General features: G+C 37.2%; 6 protein-coding genes across 6 annotated transcripts; 5 read left to right on the top strand and 1 right to left on the bottom strand.

Moving 5' to 3' along the window:
- Positions 1 to 2,911: 2,911 nt before the first annotated feature.
- On the top strand, positions 2,912 to 3,970 carry MONOS_5221 (uncharacterized protein; the record flags this gene model as incomplete). Its single annotated transcript, XM_067875350.1, has 3 exons — positions 2,912 to 2,963; positions 3,159 to 3,595; positions 3,782 to 3,970. The coding sequence occupies 3 exons, from the start codon at positions 2,912 to 2,914 to the stop codon at positions 3,968 to 3,970; spliced, it is 678 nt and encodes a 225-aa protein (XP_067732866.1).
- A 2,309-nt stretch (positions 3,971 to 6,279) lies between these two features.
- MONOS_5220 (uncharacterized protein) lies at positions 6,280 to 7,400 on the top strand (the record flags this gene model as incomplete). The annotated part of the gene is made up of 1 exon (XM_067875349.1): positions 6,280 to 7,400. One exon carries the CDS (start codon positions 6,280 to 6,282, stop codon positions 7,384 to 7,386), a length of 1,107 nt encoding a protein of 368 aa, XP_067732865.1. The 3' UTR covers positions 7,387 to 7,400.
- A 76-nt stretch (positions 7,401 to 7,476) lies between these two features.
- On the top strand, positions 7,477 to 7,954 carry MONOS_5219 (uncharacterized protein). Its single transcript, XM_067875347.1, has one exon. The coding sequence runs from the start codon at positions 7,504 to 7,506 to the stop codon at positions 7,750 to 7,752; it is 249 nt and encodes an 82-aa protein (XP_067732864.1). The 5' UTR covers positions 7,477 to 7,503; the 3' UTR covers positions 7,753 to 7,954.
- Positions 7,955 to 9,398: 1,444 nt separating this feature from the next.
- Positions 9,399 to 12,106, bottom strand: MONOS_5218 (uncharacterized protein; the record flags this gene model as incomplete). The annotated part of the gene is made up of 1 exon (XM_067875346.1): positions 9,399 to 12,106. One exon carries the CDS (start codon positions 12,104 to 12,106, stop codon positions 9,833 to 9,835), a length of 2,274 nt encoding a protein of 757 aa, XP_067732863.1. The 3' UTR covers positions 9,399 to 9,832.
- Positions 12,107 to 12,340: 234 nt separating this feature from the next.
- On the top strand, positions 12,341 to 13,219 carry MONOS_5217 (uncharacterized protein; the record flags this gene model as incomplete). Its single annotated transcript, XM_067875345.1, has 1 exon — positions 12,341 to 13,219. One exon carries the CDS (start codon positions 12,341 to 12,343, stop codon positions 13,217 to 13,219), a length of 879 nt encoding a protein of 292 aa, XP_067732862.1.
- A 187-nt stretch (positions 13,220 to 13,406) lies between these two features.
- On the top strand, positions 13,407 to 16,490 carry MONOS_5216 (uncharacterized protein; the record flags this gene model as incomplete). The annotated part of the gene is made up of 1 exon (XM_067875344.1): positions 13,407 to 16,490. The coding sequence occupies one exon, from the start codon at positions 13,407 to 13,409 to the stop codon at positions 16,488 to 16,490; it is 3,084 nt and encodes a 1,027-aa protein (XP_067732861.1).
- Positions 16,491 to 20,138: the final 3,648 nt, after the last annotated feature.

The following is a 20,138-nucleotide window of genomic DNA, read 5'->3' as shown; positions in this document are numbered from 1 at the left end:
GTTGAGAGAACTGTTATTCTTGGTTGTTGTGCTTTGACGATTTTGTTGCAGCCATTTTGATCAGATTCAACAATTGCAATTCAGTTAATTATTGAGTCATATTTGTTCATTTTTGGGAATTGAGAGTGTTTCGTTGCTGTCTTGAAAAAAGCACACAGAATATTCACAAAGACAACATGAACTTTGACGTTCAGATGCTTCATTTGATTTCACACAAAGTGAAGATTTTGAGAAAGACACAACAAATATCTGTCAGCGTCACATTAATGATTTATAAAAAAAAGCTTCGAAAAAATATACATTTTTATATCGCATTAACAAATCACATTACACAACAACATGTGTGGAAAGAATAAAATTGATTATTAAAAAAGGAAATCCTTTTGTGAAATAGACTCCATTGGTGTTGTTGAAAACTCATTTATTGAAGTGTGAGAAATCCTCTTCAAACATATCTGAATGACAAAAATCAGAGTTCTGATTGAATACTGTCTCTTTCGAATTGTGGAAGAAGGCAAGCTGAAGAACAGATGAAAACCTCGAGGAGAGAGCGTGAATGATTCAATGAAGAAGACTCATGAACTGTTTGAGATGGAAACTATGGAAATGCCATTGAAGAAAGGAGAAAAATAAATGGATCGGACACAATCTTCTGAACATCTTTTCCGCTGAAAAAGGTTCAGATGAATGCATTCGAAGCAAGATGTTCAGACATGATTCTTTCAATGAGAATTGGAAAAGATTTTCTTTTCCAATTACTTCAACAACAGAAACAGAATCCACATTTGCCATGCAGGAGAATTTATATCCAACCACTTCATTCGTTTTAAATCTGATTAAACCAATGAAATGAATGTGGATTTGAGGGGTTCGCTGTTTTTGTTGTTGGGTGGAAGAAACGAGATGAATGAGAAGAAAACAGCTGTTCAATTCCCATTTGTGGTGGGAAATAATATCTTCCATTCATTTAATGAATGCAAAGAATAATCTTCAATGACTTATCAATATTCTCCCATTTCATAATTCTCTGAGCATGTGATGTATTCATCCATCTCTTCATCAACAGCCATTCCATCCATGAGTGATGGTGAAAAGGAAGAGGAAATCCCTCTGCCCTCATCAGTATTTGATGTGGAAGATGCCAGAACTGGTGATGGGAATGAAGATGTGAATAACAAAGGAGATGTGATATGCTCAATCTGGACAATCCTTTCAGAGCATTTGATGCTGCTTGTTCACTTTTGTGGGAGAAATGTTGGCAGATACACTCCATCTTTTATTTGTGTCTGTTCTGTTGTTGACTTTGATGCTCAATCTGGCCAACAAATTAATAAACATGAAAGATGGCCAATTATCGTCTGCACAACTGATCCAACCATTACCTTCTTTTCTCCTTCATGTTCCTCTTTTTCTTCACCATGTTTTTTCTTCTTTCTTCTTTTGTCTTCTATTTTTTCATCTTTCCCTCCTTCATTTTTTGGTTCTTCCACATATTCGTTAATTCATCCATGAATTTCTGTAGTTGCATCTCTGCTGCAATCATTATCTCTCACAGTCCTGACTCCAGTTTCTGCCTCTCTTCATTCCTCTGAGCAGGCTTCTCTTTTACTTTCATTTTCTACGGATCATCACCCCTCATTGCAGATGCGATCATTCTTTCCATTCTTCTTCTTCTTCTTCTTTTTCCTTCTTCTTCATATCCTTCCTCTGTTTTTAACTTTAATCTCTTCAACTCCCTCTTCTTCTCATTTTGTTTTCTTTCTCTTATAATCCTATTCCAAAGCCATTTCCATTCTCTTTCTTTTCCTATTCTCTGTTCTCTTCTCTCACTGAACACAGCCCATCTGCAATGATCTCTTCCATATGTTTTCCATTGAATCATCTGTTCACAAAAAATATCCTCAATTCAGCAAACAATGCCAAGCTCAGTGTGGCCGAGGCGCTTCTGATGACGTCTCGTTCAATGCCATCATTTTGAAGAAACCTAAATTAATCAACACAAAAAAATAAAAAAAAAAATATTGCAATCATCAATTATGAAACAAGTGAAATAATACATTCTATTTATCAGCGTCACACAACCTCAAAACAGTCATTTCCGCTTTTTGACGTTTCCTCAAGCTATTTTTCAAAAAATAGCAAAGGCAATCATTCGATGAAAATCATCATTCGAAAAGGACAATCAGTGATTTATCATCCTTCTCTTCTTCATCAACAATCATCGATCCAATTTTTCAACTCGGTAAAGGATTAACAAAACCATCTATCCTTATCCCATTCAGCTCTTTGCAATAACTCAAATGCTTCAACTGCTGCGCTGAATTTTCCATTGTCGTTTTTTTTTCTCCATTTTATATTATTCATTTTCGATTTGTCAAGCATTTCAGTAATCAAAACAGACACAAATTGTTCTTTTTCTTCCATTTTCTGTTTCTGTTCTTTCTCGTAGAATGCCATAACATTTATCGATTCAACAAATAAATTAAAAAAGAAAGAGGGAAATATCATCTCAATCATTTCTTATTCAAGGGAAGTAATGTTTCCAAACAAGTGAATGCTTTTAACACGCTCTTCTCCTGCATTTTTGCAAATCCACAGAAACACAGAAACCATCCCCAATTTCCCATTCAAATTCAACAAAAACATCCTTCAAAGGCGGAAACAACACAAAATAGTTATGAAAATATATTCATTCAGGCATGATCCGAAGATATCGTCATCTTCAAAATTCACAAATTTGTAATTATTTTGTCTTTTTAACACATTATAACAATAAATAATATAGTTTTATGTGTCGGAAATGTGTTTCGCAAAAAAAAAAAAAAAAAAAAAAAAAAAAAAGTAAAAAAAATAATCCCACAATATTTTTATTTATTTATTTATTTTATGGGTTTTGATCAAAATTGATCTCATGGCACGTGATGTCAAGCTCATCAGAAAAGAAGAAATATCCGAGCTCAATCGTTTGTTTTATAATGAAGATAAGGCATGGGATTGGTTCATTTATGAAATCGTCAGTGATCGCATTCCGATGTGCAGCAAGCATAGAGTCTTCAAACATATACACAAAAATGGAAAATACAGATATTTTTCCTGTCCCACGTGCAAGACAAAGACAAGCGTCCTTTCCGATACGAAATTCAGCAAAACAAAAATAGGATTGGGTATCACTCTGCTTGTTTGCCTATATTACTGGATGAAAATTCCAAATAAAACAATTGCAACTTTCCTTTTAATCGATGAAAACACAGTTGGCTATTGGGGAAGTGTCATCAGAAAAACATGTGCTGACATATGGAATGAGAGGCAGGTATCTATTGGAGGAGAAGGCAAAATTGTTGAAATTGATGAAGCAATTTGGAGGAAAAGAAAATTTCATCATGGAAGAATGAAGAAACAAATTTTGATTTTTGGAGGCGTGGAGAGGAAAGAAGATGGAGGAGCTGGAGGAAGATTCATGGTCGTGGCACCAAACAGAAAAAGAGATACACTCATTCCATTGATACAGAAGAACATTAAGGAAGGGACAACAATTACGTCTGATGAATGGAGAGCGAACGACATTTTGGAGACTCTGGGTTACTACCATTTGAAAGTTTTCCACAAAAAGAAATTCTTCTAAAAGGACACGGGAGCGTGCACAAATACAATAGAGGGGTTGTGGCATCATTTAAGATGCACTTTTTTGTCTATTGAATCTCGCATTCGATTGATGCTTGATTATCTATCTCTTTATCTTGTCAAATCTTCATTTAACGTCACTTTTATTGAACTCATTAAGTTCCTTTGCGTGGAAAATGATGATGAGGATGAAAAAGAAATAGAGGAAAACGAAATTGAAGAAGAAGAATCTGAAGAAATTGCTGATATAGATGATATTTTTGGTGAAAAAGTTGAAGGAGAGAAAACAGAGTCAGAAAGTGACAATGGAGCAGGAGATGGTGAAAGTGCATCTGAATATGAACCCTAAAAATTTATATTGATGATTATTTCACATCATTTTTATCAAATACAACTTTTTTCACATAAATTTGATGGAAATAAATCATTTTTTTAAATATAATTTTTTATTATTTTTTTTTGATCACAAAAATTAAAAAAATTTTTTTCTCCAAAACCATTTATTTCCGACATGCGACAATAGCATAATAATAACGTGCAATGCATTGTTGAGTTACAGACAAAATTTCAATAAGATCTGAGGATGACGATATCTTCGGATTATACCTTCATTCACGTCATCAAACTGAATAAGGACATTTTTGGCAAGATATTTCATAGAGAAAACAATGATTTAACTTTTCATGTTTGTTGTAATGGATGATCTGATCGAGTTGTTTTCTTTGAACGAAATAAACCTTGGAAAGATGATAGATCGGAAAAAGAATATTTTCTGCAGGATAGGCGATATTATTTTGTGTGGTGGAATGATACAGCGACGGATGGGAATTGATGATGGAATTGGTGGAGATGTTTTATATGAAACGCATAATTGAAGGAAATTCATTTTCCAAAATAATGTATGAAAAGTTTGATGTTTGCATTTTTTATTATTCTTGTTCATTTTAAAGATGTTTCCATCTGTAGCCTTCTCAGAGTGCAAGAATCTGATAAATTATATAAATGGCCATTCCTTTGCTTTTCTGAGGAGAACATCAGAAGAGAGCTCTGCCGAGAGACAACCAGAAGATGGGAATTGAATATTATTTGTGTTCAATTGGAACAGAGGATGAAAACAAATTCAATTTCAAAACATTTGGATAAAAGCAAAAGGGAATGACAACAATTGGACTGCTATTGGAAAGAATAAAATGCCGAGATATTTTTTCAGGAAAAAAAGAGGATGAAAACATAGAAAGCTGGATATTTTAGAGGGGAATAAAGGAAGATGGAGAAAGGAGCGCTGGGAAACAATGGAAAAGGAGATTGACAGCGTCGGTGATTGGGCAATCTTCTTCTTTTGCAATAGGGAGGACAGTTGTGTTCTTTTGAGGAATTTTTAAAATAAATGCTTTTCTAATTATTATTTTTATTTTAATCGATCATTTTCCCCCATCACAACCAACAGTATTTTTTGTGTTGAGCATCATTCCCAGAGACGATCTATTTCAAGCAGTATTTTTGAAGATTATATGGTTTCTTCTTATTCTCCTTCGATCTCTTCATTGACGATATTTTTTTAACTTGACTGATGGAAAGAACGCCTTCTTCGTATTTTAGAATTTGATGTTTAAATAGCCATAAAATTCTCATGTTGCAACACACAAAGAAACTGCTGTCTGTTGCTGCAATTGGCTGTTATGAAATTAGAATCCATTCATCATTTCTTCATTTTCTTCAATTGAGTCTTGTTCACCTTTGTAGCCCAGCTCGTCCAAAGAGCATCATCGAACTTGTTATATTCCATTTTTCTTTTTGATCTTTTCCTTCTTCTTCTTCTTCTTCTTCTTCTTCTTCTTCTTCTTCTTCTTCTTCTTCTTAATTACAATCATCTGAAAATTTATGCGACTGCGAAGAATGCAACTGCTCCAATGAACTTTCTCCATTTCCTCAAAATTTCAACAAAAGATAACCCAATTGAAGTGCGAAAACAACAAATAAACCACAAATACGTCTTTTCCTCCCCTGCTTTTGATAATCAGGGGAATCCTCTTCAGCATTTCTGCTGCTTCAGCCCTTCTCATTCATCAATGGCATTCGATGCAAAACCTTCTGACTATTTCACTTCGCTTATTGCATCTTATCCAACTGTAAAGTCTCCATTGGCTTCTTTGCTGTCAGATTCAAATTGTTCTTTTGATTCTTCCTCTTCATCGTCATCATCATCATCATCTTCTTCTTCTTCTTCCTCTAATAATCAAAATATTCCCCGTCAAACAGATCCCTGCATCGCTTTCCCATTCAAATCCACTTCAAAACTTTCCTCTTCCTCTTCCTCTTCCTCTTCCTCTGAACAATCGACATTCACACCATTCTATCCCTCTCTTCTTTCTTCTTCTCTTCCTCCCCCTTCTTTCCTCCCTGCCCCAATCTCCCCCGTTTTCACCCCAGAGCCTTCTCCAGTCATTTCCTCTTTCTTCTCACATGTTCTGTTTCCAGCCCATCGCATCGTCAGAGCTGTGTTTGCACACACTAACCACTCGTGTCGAGGAAGCATTGCACCCATTTTGGATTTCGTGCTGCCGAATAACACTGAAAGAGCAGGGCAGACTGTTGAATGCTGCTTGAATGAAGAGAAATTGCTGTCAAAAGAGAAATCAGTTGGAAGTGATATTGTGAATGACTTGTCATCAGAATCAGTTATTTCATCTATTTCTCCTTCTTCCTCCTTCCTCCACCACCCACTCCATCTTCCGCATCTCCTTCACGGGAGACACCAGCCCCACCCACTTCTTCTCATCTGAGGCGCAGTTGTCCACCATCCTCCTTCACGAGTGCGCCCAGCAGGACTCCGATGAGGGACACGCCGTTCAGCAGCAGCACTCCACAATCTCACAGGCGCTCCTTGTGGCAGAGTCCATGTGCCCTGTGTGTTCTGTCCTCACTCACTTCTCGCAGCGGTTCCCGAAGTCGATGGGCGGGACGGAGATGCTGAAGAATCTGGGGGCAAAGAAGAGGGAGATGCTGGCAATACTGTTGGCACTGCGGAAGATGAGGGAGATGAGGGAGATAGAGAAGGGAGAGACAGACAAGAAGGAAGCGAATGAGGGAGAAAGAAGGAAGGAAGAGGAATGCGATAAAATGATTGGGAAAAAGACAGAAAGGAAGGGCAATGGCCACAGGGACAATGAGGAGAACGGTGAGGAAATTGAAGCAGCAGCGAAAGAGACACACAGTGCAGAACGAATGCTGGAAAATCTGGAGAGTTTGGAGGAAGTTAAAAGCGTATTTGAGGAGTTGTGTACAGACAGCGAGGCATGCAAAGAAGCCCAAACTGTGACACTTGAAGCAGCAGTGAATGCTCTGATGAGAATTGCAGTGGACGAGACAGAAGCAGAACACGATGAAGGAGAAGAAGATGATGACGGCAAGATGATGGGTGAGGAAGCACACAGAGTGAATGAGTTGGATTCCTGGCTTCAGAAGATATTACGCAAAGCAGCAGCACTTCTTTCAAAATGTGATTTCAATTCAGCAATTGGTCCAGTCACAGACGTTGCTCTGGCAACGGATTATCTCAGCATCCCCATCATTTCGCGTGAAGATGCTATGGAAAATACCTTTTTGAGGAAATCAATTGAGCAATGTTCTGGGCAATTCAAAAATGGATACTCAACATTATCAAGTGCGTTTAACTATAAACCTTCAATCGTCGATTCATATTTGTTATTGCTTGATATTTTTGCACTTGCCAAGGACAACGATCCTCCTAAAAAGAATAAATGAAACCTATTTTTTTCAATTGTATTTTTTTATTATTTTCAAAAGATAAGCCAGTTTAAAGAAATAATTTTTGATCAAGACATAGCATAATAAATTTATTGCTTCAAAGAATCATTGTTTATGGAGCAAGCAACAACCATTCATACAGCCCGTTTACTACCCGCAACTTCTGATTCAAATGCATTGTTGTCACCTCTTTACAGCGCTCCCACACTTCGCGAGGCCTTCGAAAAGCAAATGCCGGGGTTTTCAACGTTTGTGAAGCAGCGCCAAAAGGAAACGCTTGAAAAAATAGTTTCTCCAGAATATCTGAAGCGCCTGCTTCCGGATTCTTCGGAAATGGCTCTCGCTTCCCTTGCACGCAAATAGCACACTCAGATTCTTCTCTTTTCATTTCTTCTCCATCAAAATCATTTCATGCACATTTCACTTTGTAAATTTATTGAGTGTTTGAGTTCCTTATGTATGATGGTTTATTAAACGCATTTTCAGTTGAGAAATATTTCTCATCTTTATTTGTATTATTTTTCATTTCATCCAAGTCTTTTTCAATAAAAAATGTTGAATCACTGAAAAACATCTCTATCAACTCTTTCGTGCTTAAAAAGCAATAACTTGTTATTCAAAAAGAGAAAGAAAAAAATTTTTTTAAAAGTTTCCAAAGGTTGACCAAAAAGAATAAATGATCCAAACAGATATGGAAATTGAACTTTAATAAAATACCCAATTCCGAATAATATATATTTCTGAGATTAGCTCCCTTCAAGAACCAAAATCGCTGAGTCAAAGACTTGAGTTTTTGTTCTCAATGAACAATCCAAGCTTCTTGTGCACTTGAAGAAGCATGGCTTATTTCAAAATGCATATGCATGAAAAACCAACTATTAGCTAAGAAGTCAAATTATTACATCTTTGCCAGATTCCGAAGATTCCTTTTATAAGAATCGGTATGAATTTTTAAAAAATACCCAAACCAGTAAGAAATATGATGTCTTTCACTAAGACGCTGATTGATTTTGGCAAACGCATTATTCCATTCGCGGTTATTTCACCATACGGGAGGATTGCTCGTTCAATGGCGAAAAGATTGGAATTCCAATAATTGAATCAAACAGCACGCAAGCTTTTTTGGAAAAATTGTTTTCAACTCCAGAAATTGTACGTTCACAACAATATCGCAGAGCGCAAAACCAGGAAAAACGAAATCCCAATGCCCCAGGCCATCAGAATGTAGCCATCTGCTCCAATTTTGAAATACATAAAAGAAGATGCCAGAACAAGCCCTGCCAGAAGCAGAAAATAGATAAATTCAAATGCGACATTATAAATGTTGAAACACATAAAATAGCAATAATTATATTTGTTTTAATTCTTTGGGAAATGATAGAATTTGATACCAATCAAAAAGCCGTAAACAAAGCCTGACAGAGCGCCAATGCAAATGGCTACAATCACAAACACAAAGCCCCGCAATTTAAATGACCTGAAGCTGAAAAGGCTCGCAATAAAAAATGCAGCAGAGGTGAATATCGTCGACCAGATGCTTATTGCCAACCAAAGGTCGACTGTTTGATTAAACGTTTTGTTCAGTTCATAGAAATGATGCTCCATTAATCTGTAAGTTTCCTCGGGTTTTGCGCAAAATTGGAAAAAATTTCGAGGAACTTAAAAATTTCGAGAGAAAAATATTTCTTTTTTTTCAAAATGGGATTATGCAAAAATCATCTGTGTTCTTCATTTCTTTTTTCACAAGAAGATAAATTCATTTTGAACTATATTAAGACAAATGCAGAAGTTCACAATGTGAAACTTTGAATTTTTTTTTCTTTTGAATAAAATGAAGAAATCAAAAAATAAAAAAAGATTCAGGCGAATAAAGAATAATTTGAATTTCTCAAAAAAATGTCAATAAAATTTCTCTCTCCAATCTCTTTTTTTTCGCAATTACTTCTCCTTTCGTTTCAGCATATTCTCCATCTTTTGACATGTAAAAATAAAAACAAAACGATTAAATAATTCAATACATATTTTATTCCAGTGAAAATTTCAAAAATTATCACGAAATACATAAAAAAATTAGCACATTAGACGTGTTGTAAAGTTTTCCAAATGAATAAAGATATTTTCAAAACTCTTCAAAACAAAAAGAGAAATCACTCTCCTTTATAAAAATTAAAATTTTGACTTTATTTTAAAAAAATAGTTGAGAGAGAAGATAAAACAAAAGTGAATTTGTATATATGGGATGGAAGAAGAAATTCTTTGAAGAGAATCCTTAATTTCTTGTTGAAGGATGGAAAAGTCCTTCGAAAAGGACAAAGCTCAGCAAATGTCATGAGAATTGTTGAACTGTGGTGAAACTGCAGCTCAGATATTCCCATGCCATCTGATTCAGATGATAAATTGTGTTCCTTTCTGTCTCAAATGGCAAACATTTGAAATGAAACAATCAACCATTCATCCAAGATGGTACCCCTGTGTCAGCATGAATTCTCCAATGATCCCCCATGGTTTTTCCGTACTTGTCTCTTACGGCCGCATTGTGCCTCATCCACTCTGGTGGCTCTGTCTTGATGTTTCTTATCCAATGCATCGCCATTGTCCTTCCGCTCTTATCAGCAAGTGTGGGATCGTGTCTCATCCACTCAGGAGGATCAGCTCTTACGCAAATAATAAAATACATTGCCATCGTCCATCCATCGTTGTCTGCAAGTGTGCTTTCATGCCTCATCCATTCCGGTGGGTCTGTTTTCGCATGTGTTATCCACAACATGGCCATCGTATTTCTATTGATATTCCCTAATGTTGCATCATGTCTCATCCACTCTGGTGGCTCTGTTTTGACTTCTTGAATCCACTTCATTGCCATCGTCCATTCATTCTTGCTGGCAAGTTTAATATCGTGTCTCATCCATTCTGGTGGTTCTGTTTTAACATATTCGATCCAATGCATGGCCATTGTCTGTCCTTCCTTGTCTACAACTTCATTGTTGTGTCTCATCCATTCTGGTGGTTCTGTTTTGACGTGATAAATCCATATCATAGCCATTGTAGCTCCGCTACTGTTACGAAGTGTGATGTTATGTCTCATCCATTCTGGTGGCTCTTCATTAACATAGATAATCCATATCATAGCCATTGTTGATCCATAGTTGCTGCGAAGTGTAATGTCATGCCTCATCCATTCTGGAGGTTCTGTTTTGACGTCTTGAATCCATATCATTGTTATTGTCCAGCCATCTTTTTGAGTTAGTGTTGCATCGTGCCTCATCCATTCTGGTGGCTCTGTCTTGACATTTTGAATCCAAAGCATGGACATTGTCCATCCGTTATTATTGGCAAGTGTGGCATCGTGTCTCATCCATTCTGGCGGTTCTATCTTTACGTCTTGAATCCATAACATGGCCATTGTTGCTCCGTTATTGCTGCAAAGTGTGATATCGTGTCTCATCCATTCTGGCGGTTCTGTTTGAACAAAATGAATCCACAACATAGCCATTGTTGCTCCGTCTTTATCAGCAAGCGTGGAATCATGCCTCATCCACTCTGGAGGTTCTGTTTTGACTTCTCTTATCCACAACATGGCCATTGTTGCACCATAATTGTTGCAAAGCGTGATGTCATGCCTCATCCATTCTGGTGGATCGGTTTGAACAAAATGAATCCACCACATCGACATTGCATATCCGTCATCATCTGCAAATGCGCTTTCGTGTCTCATCCACTCTCGTGGTTCCGTTTTTACATAACGAATCCACAGCATTGCCATTGTTTCTTTTTTTTTATTTCCAAGCGTTATTCCATGTCTCATCCATTCTGGTGGTTCTGTTTTGACATTATAAATCCATATCATAGCCATTGTTAATCCGTACTTATCAGCAAGTGTAATGTCATGCCTCGTCCATTCTGGTGGTTCTGTTTGAACAAACTGAATCCAAAACATAGCCATCGTCCATCGGTCTTTATCAGCAAGTGAAATATCGTGTCTCATCCACTCTGGTGGTTCTGTTTTGACTTCTTGAATCCATATCATAGCCATTGATGCTCCGTAATTGTCTTTTAGTGTTATGCTGTGCCTCATCCATTTCGGTGGTTCTTTCTTCACTAAAATAATCCATATCATAGCCATTGTTAATCCGTTCTTATTGGCAAGTGCTGCATCATGTCTCATCCATTCCGGTGGATCAGTTTGAACAAACTGAATCCATAGCATGGCCATTGTTGATCTAAAATATGTGTGCAATGTAATGCTATGCCTCATCCATTTGGGAGGTTCTGTTTTGACATTTGCAATCCATATCATGGCCATTGTCCACCCTTTCTCATCAGCAAGCGTAATATCGTTTCTCATCCATCCTGGTGGTTCTGTTTGAACAAACCGAATCCATATCATGGCCATTGTCCATCCGTCTTTATCTTTAAGTGTAATATCATGTCTCATCCAATCTGGCGGTTCTGTTTTGACTTCTTGAATCCATATCATAGCCATTGTTTCTTTATCCTTTTGAGTAAGTGTTGTATCGTGTCTCATCCATTTGGGAGGTTCTGTTTTGACATTTGCAATCCATATCATGGCCATTGTGAATCCGTTCTTATTGGCAAGTGCAATGTCGTGTCTCATCCATTCCGGTGGATCAGTTTTATTCTTCATTATCCAATTCATGGCTTTTGTCAATCCAAAAGAATCTTTATCAGGATTCATCGCATCAACTTTATTTCCCATTTCCTTGTTATTTTTGAATAAGCAGGTAATTGCTTGTTGCTTGCAAACAAGTGATTTAACAAATATGTTTGATCTTTCAAAAATTCTGTTTTATTATGGGTTTTTCCCAATATTTCGATTAAAAGGCGCAAGCCTATTAATTCTAAAGAACGACCGGTTAATCTACAACACCTCTTGTTATGGGAGTAGACCCATGTAATAACGGGGCTAGTCGATCAAAAACATTTTTATTTGATGATCCAGCAAAGCACAATTGGACTCGCGTCGGGAGCGATGCCTGGAATTCAGGCCGCCGGGCCAACGAGCGGTGGGGCAGTCTTTACATCCCCCTCCAGTGCTTCTGCTGCGTCACAGGAAAATTTACTTCTTCCTCCAAGTTTTAATTCGCAAATAACTCAACCGGAACCTTTGTCATCGATTCTGCAGCCTTCACAATCCCAAAGTGAAGAAAGTGACAGCGACCCAGAAGATAGAATGCAAGTTATCCTGGAACGAGAGGCTGCAGATTTCTTTGGCAGCGTCTTATCTTATAAAATTTTTGACATCCCAATAGACAAGAGGGACGTGGTAGAAACAATCGAATTCTATAATTCCATTCCCCTGGTTCCGTTCATCCCTTCGTCAATTCGCAAACCCGAGTTTACAGCAAAGTGGGCATCGGATGCCCTGGATCAAGCAGGGGAGCGAATTGAAAAGAAGCTCTGCCCTACCATTAAGGCCCTTCTATTGGCGAGAGGCGCAGCACACGGAGAAGCAAAGACACAAATCGAAGATGCGCTCACTCTGGTAACGGCAGCATTACAGGAAAGCAGAATAACGAGAGTGGCAGGACGTCAGGGTTTCGCTGCAGCGAGAGCATTAAGAGAGGAAATGGATGATCCCTTACTCACAGATTACCAAAAAGAAGTTATTAAACGAGCACAGCCGATATCCACATACAGGAGCAGTATCGGAGGCCGTTCGCGTGTGAGAATCTCACAGAGAAGGCGGTTTTTTCGGGGGGAGAACTACGCAAAACCCAACAAATGGCGAGGAATTGGATGGAATCGAAGGAGAAACAAGAGTACAAGCAGATTCCGAAGCCGCTCTGTCGGGAGGAAGTCCTCCCAGTAGAAATACCAGAGGGTGTCATAGGAGGAAGAACGAAATTCTTCCTCCAGGCATGGATAGACATGCCAGTGAGGAGAATAATCTCCAACGGAATCAAGCCGATTTGGAAAGGGAAGCAAGCCAGAGAAAAACTAGAAAAAGAAGTTGCTGCAGGAAAAGGATTCATCGGCACAGAAATAGAGCGAGAAGAATGCGCGCGCTGGGTAAAGGAAGGAATTCAAGCAAGAATTCTCAGGCAGCTGAAGAAAGCAGAAGTCAAATGTCTGAGCAACCTATTCTTCATCCCCAAGAAGAACGGAAAATACCGCCAAGTCTTGGACTGTCGCCCGCTGAATGCCGCGTTGAAGAACACTCACTTCAAGATGGAAGACCAACGCACTGTGGAGAAGCTTCTTCAAGAGGGAGACTTTGCAACATCATTAGACCTTTCGCAAGCATATTTCCAGATTCCAGTGAACGAATCGTTCATCCCGTACCTTGCATTCAAGCTCGGCGACCAGTACTTCGCATTCGAAGGCATGCCATTTGGAATGAAGGATGCACCACGTATCTTCACAAAGGTGATGCGAGAGGTTGTAAAGAAAGTGAGACAGAGATGGAACGTTCGCTGTGTTTCGTACCTCGACGACGTGCTCCTCCTTCACCAAGATGCAGAAGAACTTTCAAGGATTACGAAAGAGATTTCTCAGTGGTTCGAAACACTGGGTTTCATCATCAACAAAGAGAAGAGCGAGACAGCCCCAAAGCAAGTGTTCACTTATCTGGGATGGATATGGAATACGAACCGGATGAGTGTGTGCTTAGAACAGGAGAGGAGGATGAGCTTGTGTGCAATGTGCAAGAGATGGGCAAGGATCGCTATGAGAAACGTGCAAGTGAGAACGAGGCATTATGCGGGATTTGTGGGATCAATCAGTGCAATCAGGTCTGTTGCACAGGATGCATCCCTGCACATGAATACGCTTTACGAATCCCTAACCAAGGCAGTCAAGAAGGCGGGGTGGGGTGGATCGTTCCGGCTCAGTCCCAAGGTCTTAGGCCAAATTCAATACTGGCAAACCCGTCTTCTCCTCAACAAACCACGCAAACTCAATTCCTTCCAGCCATGGCAGGCAATTCTGACAACGGATGCTTCTCCGACAGCAGCTGGAGCAACCCTGCAAATTGCTCGAAAGAAGTTAATCTTCCACACATCATTCAGGGCGGCAGCCAGAACACAATCATCCAATTACAGGGAGTTGCTAGCAATATTACTATCACTCCTGCACTTCCGCCCACTGCTCAGGGATCAAAGAATGAAGCGCCTGCTGATCAGATCGGACAACACGTCAGCAGTTTTCAACATCAATCGTTGGGGGGCAGGAAGGAATCTGAGATGTCTATTGAAGAAGATTCACAGCCTTGTGACAAAGGAACAGCTAGTTGTGAAAGCAGTTCATATTCCGGGAGCGAACAATATAGAAGCAGACGCTCTGTCTCGCCTGGAGCGAGCGGGAGACTACCAAATAAACAACGAAGCCATGGAAGAAGTTCTGCAAGAATTGAAGGTTCAACCAACCATCGACGCGTTCGCCTCAAGACGAAACCACAAACTAAGAAGGTGGTGCGGACCAGGAAGCCACATATGCGAAGACGGTCTCGCATGGAAGTGGAGTCAGGAGATAGTTTGGGCACATCCTCCAATTCCGCTTTTGCTTCCGACGCTTCGGAAGATAGCAGCAGAGAAAGCGAGAGCAATTCTGCTCCTACCGAATTGGAGAGGGCAGGTGTGGAATCAGCTCTTGGACAAGTTAATGACGCGTTGCATAATCTGGAATCGCAGCAATTATTGTTTGAAGCCTGGAATGGGAATGACTCAAGCGGGTGCAACGCTTCCACCGGGACAGTACATGGCAGCAAAGTTATGGTGAGACAGAGAGGTGAACAGTTTTATTTCAGAACAGCAGAGAGAAACAGCATTGACAATAGAATTGCCTTGGAAGTGAAAGGGAGCGTGTGCGAGACGACATGGACCGTTTACACTTATGGCTATGCATTATTTGGCAAGCTCACAGGTTTTCCGGATGGGATAGATTGCCCGAAGGAGTGGAGCAGTTGGATAAAAGGTTGTTGCCTCAGCTTTATTTCTTTAAGGGACAACGGAATTTCTTATTCTGTGTTAAGTCAAACACGCTCAGCTATGTCACTCATTTCAAAACTCGTGTTCGATAAAGACTTAGGAGAAGCAGCAATTGTGAACTCTATCTTCAGATCGTTTGCCAGAAGTCATATCCCTCGAACACCGTATACCTCAATGTGGTCGCCAAATCAATTTTTTGATTTCTTTGAAAGACAGCCAACGAATGAGCAGCTCACATTTTATGACCTCACATTAAAATGCATCGTTTTATGCATGTTATTTTCATCGTGCCGCTTTGCTGAGTTAGCAGCCATCTCCATGCAACGTTCAATTGTTACGCAGGATGCAATCTACCTGAACACGAAGATGAAGACACAATTACAAAGATCGTTCATAACTATCGCAGCTATGCGCCCGGATCAAGAAAAAATTTGCCCCTATCGAGCAGTCTTGGAATTATGGAGGAGGGTGAAAGAAACATATCCTCACAATGACACATTCCTTCTTAATACAGTGGTGAAAACCCCACTTACAGTTAATGGAGTAAGAAAGCTGGCAAGACGGGCGATGGACCAGGTTGGGATTCCAGCGGAATTCAGACCGTACACATTAAAAGCGGCTTCCATTTCAGCTTACTCCTTAAAGGGGGTGCCAGAGGTGCTTATCGCGCATCACGCAAGGTTGTCGCCTACAGCACATACACCTTCACGGTCATATTTCAAGTCCAATATATCATCCGGAATGCAGCAAATATTGGCCGGACCTTTCCCAGAAGCCTTCTCCCCTCAGTTGTCCCTCAATCCAATGCAAACGTTCCAACAGGCACTAGTCCCTCAGCCTCCAAGGTCCATATCATCAGATATAAGAGGTCCCTTGGCGTTTATCCCACAACCGCCTTTGGCAAGCCAGCCTGGTGAAATGCCCAGCATAACGCTCAACACAACCGGTCAGGCGGACTGTTTGCTCACAGGATCCCCTTCTCATGCAATCGCCCCAATAGCAAATACTCAAAATGAACTGGCTGCAAATGCAATTGATATACAGCGAGAGGAAAAGATTGGAAAAATAGAGGCAACGGTTACAATAAGAGAGAGGGAAACGGTAAGATCAAAGGAAATTACTTTTATAAGTGATGGAGTGACGAAGCCCAATTAACGTTACTCCCATAACAAGAGGTGTTGTAGATTAACCGGTCGTTCTTTAGAATTAATAGGCTTGCGCCTTTTAATTCGAAAAGAACAACCTAATCTACAACACCTCTTTCCCACCTCAAAGAAAACTTTTCCCACCCTTTTCTCTTTATTATTATCATTATTATTATTTCCCTTATCATAAAAGATGATTTTTCATTTTCACCATTATTAACATTCGTTTTTTGCGACACCTCAGTGCTTTTGTTTGTCACACAGCACATTTCTCATATCATCTTGCCTATTTTATTTCATTTCTTTGATCGACTAGCCCCGTTATTACATGGGTCTACTCCCATAACAAGAGGTGTTGTAGATTAGGTTGTTCTTTTCGAAATAATAAACTACACATAATGAAACAATTAATTCAATAAAAATGTGAATAAATCATTAGAAAAAATAATATCAAGCTCTCATCAAATTTGCTATTTAAAAAGGCATGACTTCCGATCATGGCATCCTTTTTTAATCAAACCTCTTAGAAAATTTAAAAATATTAAGTATTCTAATTTTTTCAGTGATCTCTGAAATGAAAATTTTTGTGCAAACAAATTAAAGCTCAAAAAATTAAATTGAATCAGATTCTTCCCAACTGGAAGCTTTTTCTTCATCATTTTCCGTTTTTTTCTCAATCGAATAAACTGTTTCATCTGTGTCATCTGTTCCAACGGATGAAATACAGCTCATTGCTGTTTCAGTTTCATCTTCACTTATTTCATAAACTTTTTCGAATGTTTTTTCGTATCTCTCTGAATTATATTCAAAAACAATTTCTAATAACTTCTGTGTGGAATTTTTCTCAATTTAAGCAATATTAATGCAGCAATGTAATCTTCAATGTGACGCAGGCTTGTTCCATTTGGTGGCAAATATCTTCTTAACCTACTCCAGACAGCTTCGATGTTATTTGTTTGACAGTTTGTAATTTTATTTTTAAATTTCTTTCTATGATCAACTGTTTCGTGCCCAAAACCAAGCTCCGACAACTTTGAGCAAGCTTTCCAACAATCTGAATATATCATTGTCCCAGGCTCAACGGTTTTTGTGATAATATTTAGCAGCGTTTTTGAGTCCCCTTTTTTCACTGGAATTATAAATGCTTTATTTCCCAAAGGATTTTTTTCGTTGATTCCAAATATCCAAACCTGCTTTTTGGATCTGCACCTATGATTCTTCCTTTTCCGCAATGAACACTCATCCAATTCGACAACCTTTCATACACCTCCTAATTTTTCTTTTTTTGAGTAGAATTCCGAATAACAAGCTTGTCGGCAAATTGCAAAAATTTCCCCCGTTATTTTTTCGACAAGGCCTGTAAGAGATCTGGCCTGAAGCTGCTGCAGGCCTAAGTGAAATAACAAAATAGTTTGTAATATAAGTTCAATTTTTCCTTTTGTATGATAAAAAGGAGTATTTATAAAAATAGAATTATTGCTTTTGCATTTTCTGCAATGACAGACAAATCTTCCTGTTGGATATGTGTAGAAATACATATCTTCGTTGCATAGTGAGCATTTCTTTGAATTGGAAATTATTTTATTATCGAATAACTCGTGTTAACTGCTTTCACTGTTGCTGAATGTTTTGAATAAGATATGAGGTGTATTTATTTCAGTGGAATTTTCCTCAATTTCCATTATTCTGAACTAATTTATGAAACAAAAAAATTCAATTTGATATTTTTTATATGATATTGGGACAGATCAAAAAAGATGCCATGATCGAAGGTCATGCCTTAAACACTTATTTTATTGAAAGTTTCAAATTTTATGTCGAAAATGGAACACTTTTATGAAATAAATCACTATTTGATATTTTTTCTCCATTTTTGAAAAAAGAAAAATAAATAAAATTTAAGTGATTCAGCAATACACTAAATATAAATTAAAGTGTTCACATTTCTTTGTTTTTTTAAAACAATATTCACAAAAAATAAATCTAATTCGAAAAAAATTGTTCAAATTCTTAATTTATTAATTCGATTTCTAAAAAGAATACTTCGATTTCGAAAATAATTATTTTGCTGATTTGTTAAATGAATAACTTGTGTTTTGGATTGTTAATTCTTTAAAGTTTTATCTCATCAGTTCACTTTGTTTATATATATTCGAAAAATGATGCATTTTCATTTAAAAAATATCATTCATTTTTAATTCATATTTCTTTTATAGAAGTTTTTCAAAAAAAAAATGAATTCATTTTTGTATAAAAAATTGATGTTTTTCTTTTTTCACTCCAAAGAAACTTAAAAAAAAATTATTGTTGAAAAAATATTTTGTTTTTCGCTATTCAATAAATTGTGATTGATTATTTGCAATTTTTAATTGTGTATTATATAGAATGAATTTTTTTAATTATTTTTTTCTTTTGAGTGATGATTTTTGAAAATAAATTTTTTTTCAAAAAATTGATTTATGGATTGTTTCAATTTACAAAGAATAGTTTTTTTGAGTTTTTATACACCAAAAATTATTCAAAGTCGAAAAACTTTCAATCGAAATCGAAAAACTTTCAACCAAAGTCGAAAAACTTTCAAACGAAATCGAAAGTTTTCATTCGAAGTCGAAAAACTTTCATTCAAAGTCGAAAACTTTCATTCGAAGTCGAAAAAGTTTCAATCAAAGTCGAAAACTTTCATTCAAAGTCGAAAAAGTTTCAAACGAAATCGAAAAAATTTCAATCGAAATCGAAATTTTGACAAAAATAAAAACGTTAAATAAAAAGTATTCCACAAAAGATAAAAATATTCTTTTGTTTTTGTGATTATTATCAGCAATATTTGTGTTATTGTTTTCTGCATATTTTGAAAATTTCGAATCAAAATAAACTCAAAAATAAACTCTGAACGAAACACAAAACATTTGTTTCCTTCCACAATAAATGAATTTTTTGATATGAAAAACGCGAAATAAGAGAGCCAATGTTGCGTGCATCATTCTTCATTTATTGTGAAAAAATATACATATTTATTTTTTTGCAAATCTTTTGAAAAGCAGTGTTCTTTCAATTGAAAAAAGATAAAAATACATCAGTATTTCTCTCACATTTCTTATTTTTGTGATTGGACAAAAGAAGGCAAAGAAAAACATCGGAAAAAAGATGAAAAATCATTAAAACAACAAATATCATGATATTTCAACAATAAAAATGTTTTTTGACTTTTATTGAATTTTGTCAACTTTTTGAAATTTTGAAAAATTTCGAACTTTCGACTTTGCTTGAAAGTTTTTCGATTTCGATTGAAATTTTTTCGATTTCGTTTGAAACTTTTTCGACTTTGAATGAAAGTTTTCGACTTTGATTGAAACTTTTTCGACTTCGAATGAAAGTTTTCGACTTTGAATGAAAGTTTTTCGACTTCGAATGAAAACTTTCGATTTCGTTTGAAAGTTTTTCGACTTTGGTTGAAAGTTTTTCGACTTTGAATAATTTTTGGTGTATTTGATTGGTAAAAAAAAATAACTTGAACTTTTCCGAAATCCATTCTCGAGAAAAATTGAAAATTTCAGTTTTTGAATGAATTTCGAAATTGAAATAATCATTTTCGAAATTGAATTATTTTTTTTCGAATTCGAATTATTAATTCCGAATTTGAAATATTAATTATATAATT

The sequence above is a fragment of the Monocercomonoides exilis genome, assembly GCF_001643675.1.
Source record: "Monocercomonoides exilis strain PA203 chromosome Unknown scaffold8-1962414, whole genome shotgun sequence".
Lineage (NCBI taxonomy): Eukaryota > Preaxostyla > Oxymonadida > Polymastigidae > Monocercomonoides > Monocercomonoides exilis.
Note: the sequence above shows the minus strand (reverse complement) of the source record. Positions and strands in the feature narration are given on the sequence as shown.